A 7,503-nucleotide genomic window follows, 5' to 3' on the forward strand; every position below is an offset into this window, starting at 1 on the left:
AGTTTCTCACACGGATTTTGTTACTATATTGTTCCGGGATTTTTAATTATTCAACTCTGTTGAAGCTATATAGTATATTTTCTAGTATTCAATGTATTATAAATATAAATAGTTCTAATTAATATAAAATTAATTAGATAAAAGTACATTTTATTATTTTGTTATTAACAAAAAAAAGTTATAATTTAATATATGTGTTGAAAATTAGTAGCACCTACTTACTATAATATGTATTTTAATTATATCAAATATATTTTTTAAACATTTACTTGCATGTTGAATAATATTAAACTATACACAGAATAGTTTTTCTAATATAATGATGTATCACTTCTTTCAAATTTTAAAGAATAATCAAACAATTTCTTTTATTATATCGGTAATATAATATACTTAAAATGAATCCATCTGAGTGATCTTCCAAAATAAGTGGTTTACCCGAGGGAGAATAGAATATCGTATTTCATACAGTATAATATATAAGAACTTTTTATGATAATTATTTTCGTTACAGTTAATTTTTAATTTATTGGATTAGTCATTGAGAAATTTGAATAAAATAAATATTAATCACACAATCGGATTGTTTTAAAAAAATGTTCCCTTAATTTTGATAACTATTAATTATTTATTTACAGTTATAGTCCATATATTATACCAATTTTTCATTTTAGAGAAATCGTTACAATTTATATATTTTGCTTCAAAAATAAAAGTATAAAACTTTTATGTATTATATTTTTATATATATCTATTGTTACAAAATGCCACGTACCTACAGAAGAAAAAATTTAATCTTCATACTTTAAACTTACAAATTTTAATACTCAACTAGAAATAAAATATAACGATTGTAGACTAAAAGCATAATTTTTTTCAAGAATATAAACTTCATTACAACCCGTCCAGTTCATCATCTTGACACTCGGCAACCATTAATATGAGCTGTACAGGTTATTCTATATTTTGGTCTTTGGATAATTACTAATCATCAACTGAATAAGCAATCATGACTTAATTAATAAATATTATTCGTTGATTTGTATTTGGTACCAATCCACAATTAAATTTAATTAGGTTAGGATATGCTAGGTAAAATTTAAAATCTATTTATGTAATATTTGTTCCAAAACTTTAAAAAAATATTAAGTACCTATATTATGAGTGTTTGCCATTTAGTATTTATGAAAATATTTATATAAGATATAAATTGTACTCTCAATAATTTATTGTACATAATACACTAACAAGTAAAACTGTAATATTTATCTTTATATTCACTTAGTCTAAAATTTAAAAAACATGACCTGGTTCATATTAAAATATTGAAAAATATAATTTTTAGAAAAATGAACATCGCCGATAATATATTGTTGGCATAAACAATAAAATTTTTATAATACAAATATTTACATAAATTCACAGAGAAATAACAGTGTAACAAAACTGTATTATTTAACTTTTTACGGTATATATATATATATATATAAGTTATATATAGTGATTCACATCAACAATCATTTTGTACATACGAGTATTTTCTTACGCTTCCTCATCAGGTAATGTTTAAACTAGTATTCAATTACTTGACTGTTTAAAACTTGCTTAAATATTTATTTTAAAACTAGGTGGCTTGCGAACGCTAGCTCATTTGCAGTTTTCAAAGTTATTAAAACCCCTTCGCAAAACGAAGATACGTTGGATACTTTATGCTGATGGATTCTAACAAACAATTTTCCAATAATATATCCAACAGTTTAAAATAAAAACAAATTGCATATCAGGAAGCTTAGCTACTATAAGTGTCAGATGTTCTAAAAATAAACTCTTTGAATTAATCATATTAATTATTTACGCATTTAACTGTTAAATTGTAGGATTTAAATCAATTTATAGCTTATACATTTAAACATTTGCTACTTTATTATTTAAGGTATAATGTGTATTAAATAATTGTTAAGGTAAAAGAAAAACCAAAACCATTTAAAAAAAAAAAATTGTAGGCTACTTAGATTTGTACTTTCTAAGCTGAAAAATATGTTCAAACTACCTCTTTACACATATTACGAGTATCAAAATAAATTTAAAAAAATAACGTAATATGTAACATTTAAATATTAATATGATATAAAACCAAGTAGATAATTTTAATAAAATATATATTTTATTTTACTATGTATAATTAAAATGTTATATTATGTTATATTTTATACTAAATTAATTTACAATTTACTTTTGCAAAGAATGAAAAATTGTACTGGAAAATGAATGTAAGTACAAAAAATATAAAATTAAAAAGTATTGCATTAAAAATATACTATTATATATATATCCAATAGATTTATAAATATGTATAATTTATCTCAATATTTCTTAAAAAAAAAAGAAGACAAATGAGACAAAAGAGAATATATTTTAAACAACAACCATAGGGAACAAAAAATATAAAAATAATGAGATTCTTTTGTTCCAAATTTAAATTATGAAAAAGGTTTAACTATACTGAATAAAATTTAAAAAAACAACAAATTTTCCAACTACAAAATATTATATTATAGGTACAATTTAAAAAATTATCTCATCAGATGAAACATAATTAATTTTTTTTTACTTTTATTAAATATATTTTATTTTTAATACTTAAAATATATAACTAGATAAGTAAGTAAATTAATTTGATGTAGGTAAAATGAAAAAATAAATTTTCCATTTTAAAATATGATAAAATTTTAGTAAATAGCAATTAGTATAATATCTGTAAACTGAGTTTCCTCATGATTGAATTAAAAACGTACTTGTTAAAATTTGAAAATTTGTATGCTTGAATAAACAATTTGTTAATTAATACTTTCATGATATTTTAATACACTCTAAAATATAATATTGAATACTAATTATAATAATAATTTATCTGTATGACATAATTAAGACAAATTGTCAATACATCTCATCATAAATATACAGTAAACATAAAATAATTATAAACTATATACAGTTTTAAAATACGTCTTCCCTGTTAGTTTCATAAATTACAACTGTTTTTTAGTGTCGAAAGTTTAAATTGCTAGACTTTTAAAAATTAAGAATTAAGTAATAAAATATTTGTATATAATTTTTGGTGCTACATAAATATCTTCATACCTGTAACCAAGTTTTTATAAATATATTATAGTGAATATACTTATATAACTTATGAACATTACGCTCTTCACACAAATACACACTTATGCTATACCTACATAATATATTATATTTTTAACTATTTTTAACACACATTTCTCATTTATGTTGAATTTAATGCTTTTAAAATCATAAATTGTACATGTAAATCATACATTTTGAAATTTAATAAACTTCTATGATGGTAGTTATAGTATACAAATAAACACTGCAATAACTACAATAATTCAAACGTCTATATTTTGTTTTTTATTTTTATTTTTAAATTACAAAACATTTAATGATACTTCATGACAAATTGTCGGGAAATTTTTTAATAAACCTAGGATTTTTAACCTTTACAATTTAAAAACTCGAATTTTACGATAAATTAGTAAATAACATATTATTTTGTAATTTCAACGTGTTTTTATTTGATATACAAACAAAATAAAATTTAAAAACATATAATAACTTAACCTGCATAATGTATACTATCTTAAAAAACCAACAAATTAATTGTTCTGTTAAAAATTTAATTTTAATAGTAAAAAAAACCAAAAAAAATACTTGAACACATTTTAGACGATGATACAATATGTAAAATCCGTGTAATTTGAAAAACTCACGTTCTGTTAGAATAAACAAACAAGGATGAAAAAATAAGAAGAAAATAAAATATTACTCTATTTCTAAGAATATCCTAAGAATTGAAAAGGTGAAAAATGCCTGACATTAACTAGAGAAGAAATCAAATGAAACAGACAAAAAATACAATAACTAGCAATACGGAACAAAAGAGCACTTGAAAGAAATATTATTGATGAAAAATGTAAGCAAACTACAACAAATCAAAGAAAAATAACAGAAAATATGAATAAATCAATTGATTAATTTTTCAAAAATATTTAGTAACCCACTTATTAATGTATACGCCCTTTGATAGCAACTGTACAAGATACAAATGATCTAGACAGTAAAATACATTAAATACTATATAAACCTATTTTTTTTTTTTATTATTGAACTTAAAAAACATCAACAGCAAAGTTTTTGTGTATGTTACATAATTAGTTGTTAGGTACTAGAACTAAATTTATAATATTTATATGGTGTTATTTATATATTATTGCTACAAACAAGAATATTAAAGCTATTATTAACAGTAGGTTTACATTTTATTGTATAAGTCGATCTTTCTTAGGAAGACTAACATTTTTGATATTATGTTTTCAAACCTATTATATAATATTATAATATACAATTCACATACCTAATACCTATCATAATATTATATAATTTATTATTTGTAAATTATGTTTTGTTTGAATATTATTGAAATGCCGTCTACACTTCGATAAATATTAAAATAAAATGTGTATGTAAGTATATGTGTATGATTTCAATAATGCTTATTTTTAATTTTTTTGAAAATGGTTAAACAAAAATAGATGTTAAATTAATCAATGAAATACATTTTGCATTCTTTTTTCAGATAACATTATTACCAAGACATTAAAAACTATTATAATCTCTCATTTTGAACAATTATAGAGAAAACAGTCTATAAAAATAATATTTTGAAATAAAAATTTACAACAAAAAATATAATAATTCAAAGTCTATTTATACGGTTTTTATACTGTTCTACGCCTCTGCAGAATTCAAATAAATTGTTTAACCCTTAAGACTCATCACTGTTTTGTAAATACAAATTACAAAGATAGTTTATTCGATATGACATTCTTCCCACTCCTAGCCATTGTATACTTAATTATACATTTATACATTAAAATACAAGTACATTCTTGATACGAGTAAATAATAAATATAGTGTAATAATTTATTATAAAAGGAGATCAAATCTTTAAGATTCTTATGAAGTTCGAAAGTAAAGTGGTATTCATCAGTTGAAACTTGAAAATTATAGCTATGTAATGAACATCAAAATAAAATTTTGTATATTATTATAATTATTAAGTCTTATCTACCTACAAACTTGACTCAATGAGAATCAACCCACTTGATTTTTCTCGTGCTCATGTTGCGTTTTGTAGTTATACCTACACGGTACCAGACACTACGACAGTATATGTAATCTTATAGATAAAACGTCAAACTTTGAACTGACCACTTCGTATAATAAAGTCCTTTACTCGGTTATAAATCAAGTAAATAAACAAAAATAAATCAATTTTCATCAAGTTGAAGGATCCCCATTATTACATGGGTCGTATAATACACGGTTTTGTATCCATTATATGAGTAACAATAGATTCCATATGTACAAATACAAGAAAAACTCTTTTGTTAGGCGTTTAGGAATTTAGTTATTGTCATAATATTAATTTTCTTAAACCCACGAATTTAAAACATTATAATGAGTGATAATCGTTTACTCAATAAAAAAACATATTGAACAATTATCAATAGATAAAAATATATGTATTAATAAATTAATCATTCATATGATTTTAAAACATAAAAATGGTTAGCGATAAAAAAAAATAAAAAAAGCAGAATTAAAATTAGTAGACGATACTCAAATTAGTTTAATACATTTAATTTACATTTTTTCGATACATTTGATCGCCAATTTTTCATTGAAGACTATGTCAATTAATTCTAAAATCAAATTCTGAAAAATATAAGAAATAAACAATGACGTAACTTCCTTCAATATTTATAATTTTCAAGAAATATGTATTATTTTTAGTTGGGTTCTTAAAATCTTAACTATTAAAATAAAAATAAAAATTAATAATAAACGATAGGTTTATTTCCATAATATACGTTTTATGATTATTCCGTTGAATATTATTCTAATAATACTACTAATTTCTCGCAACTTATTTTACCTTGTACGAGGTTTGCACTTGTAAGCCACATACTCAGACCTAAACCACCTGATAATTTTTCTCATCTAACAATACCGATTTTTTGTTAATTAGATATTTCAATCAAACCATATTATGCATGTATACAGAGGCGTAGCCAAGATTTGTTTTATGGGGGGGGGGCTTATACTTGAATTATTGAAAATCAAAAACGAAACAAAAATACTGATAACACATTAACGTTGATTTGCCGTTAACGTATATTTTACTATTTTAAGTAATTAAAATTTGTGAGACAATTTCCATATTTAAATTTAAATATTTGTAAACTGTATAAAACAAATACGGCTTATGGGGGAGGCCGTAGTCCCTTTAGCCCCCCCCCCCCTTGGCTACGCCATTGCATGACGTACATAATATAATATTATAGTTGTACAACTTGTAAGTTTATAACTTATAATCATCGTAGCACGCCATGACGTATATATGTAAGGTGGATGGGTGAAAAGTACCTTTTGTCGATCGCCGTGATCCATTCGGTAGCTGCCATTGGAGTAACAATAACAACAACGACGACGACGTAAAAATCGACAAAATAAAAAAAAAACCGTTTAATATATTTACAATATGCGATTGGTATTCGCGCACTACACACGCGATCGAGTGACGAGTTCAATTACAGTATCGGTCGGTAAATGCGATAAATCGAACACAACTAATAATAATATTATTATTATCGACTGCAGAAACGCACACCGCACTACGGGCAATATACGCATAAAATATAATACTATATATATGTGTGTGTGTGTGTGGTGTTGAACGACAATACGATCGGTAAGACTGCACTCGTACGACACGATCGCAATAATATAATTATATCATATTTTATAATATTATTGTTATTTCATCGCGCCGGTTCCGGCGGTACCGATGACCGGTGACACGACGTGCACGACGACCGCGGCGGTGTACACATCGCGGCGCGCGTACTACTACGACTGCCGTCGACGCTACCGCGACGTGTCGGCCGCCTCCGAGCCCTCGTCGCCGCGGAGGTATTATTCCGTGCGCCCTGCGCGCCGCACCGGCCGAGGGATTGCGCGGAAGTTTCTACTTGTTGAACGGCCGGCGGCGCGCCGCGTAACTGCACGTGCGACACGACCGCGGCGGACGGTACCCCCCCGACCCCCTCACCGCCCGCCCGGTCGGCGCGGCGGAGAAAAGTGAAAACCCGATGAGTCGCCTTCCGAAAATCGCGAGCACTCGCCTTTAATCAACTATACTCGCACGTTTATTCGGAGGGCATTCCATCGTGATGATGGTTACATAACATTCGAATAACAATAATACACTTTTGCTGGCGGTTCTTCGTACTGAGACGACTTCCACTGAGACGACAATGTCGTTATTCAGAAACGATGGAAGTTATACACGAAATAACGTAGTCTTATTCACGGAACACGTCAAAATATATTATATTATTATTGAACGCTTTACGAGTATA

The 7,503-nt window shown here is 25.9% G+C and overlaps 1 protein-coding gene across 1 annotated transcript in view; it reads right to left on the reverse strand.

Annotated features, from left to right (window-relative positions):
- LOC132920315 (rap guanine nucleotide exchange factor 4) overlaps positions 1-7,023 on the reverse strand; it is a 197,338-nt gene extending 190,315 nt beyond the window's left edge. Inside the window, exon 1 of the mRNA XM_060982598.1 lies at positions 6,509-7,023. Coding sequence (XP_060838581.1) covers positions 6,509-6,546 — 38 coding nt within the window. The 5' untranslated portion in view covers positions 6,547-7,023. The remainder of the gene's footprint in view (positions 1-6,508) is intronic.
- Between the last annotated feature and the right edge of the window lie 480 nt (positions 7,024-7,503).

Source organism: Rhopalosiphum padi, chromosome 2, assembly GCF_020882245.1.
Source record: "Rhopalosiphum padi isolate XX-2018 chromosome 2, ASM2088224v1, whole genome shotgun sequence".
NCBI classification, from domain to species: Eukaryota; Metazoa; Arthropoda; class Insecta; order Hemiptera; family Aphididae; genus Rhopalosiphum; species Rhopalosiphum padi.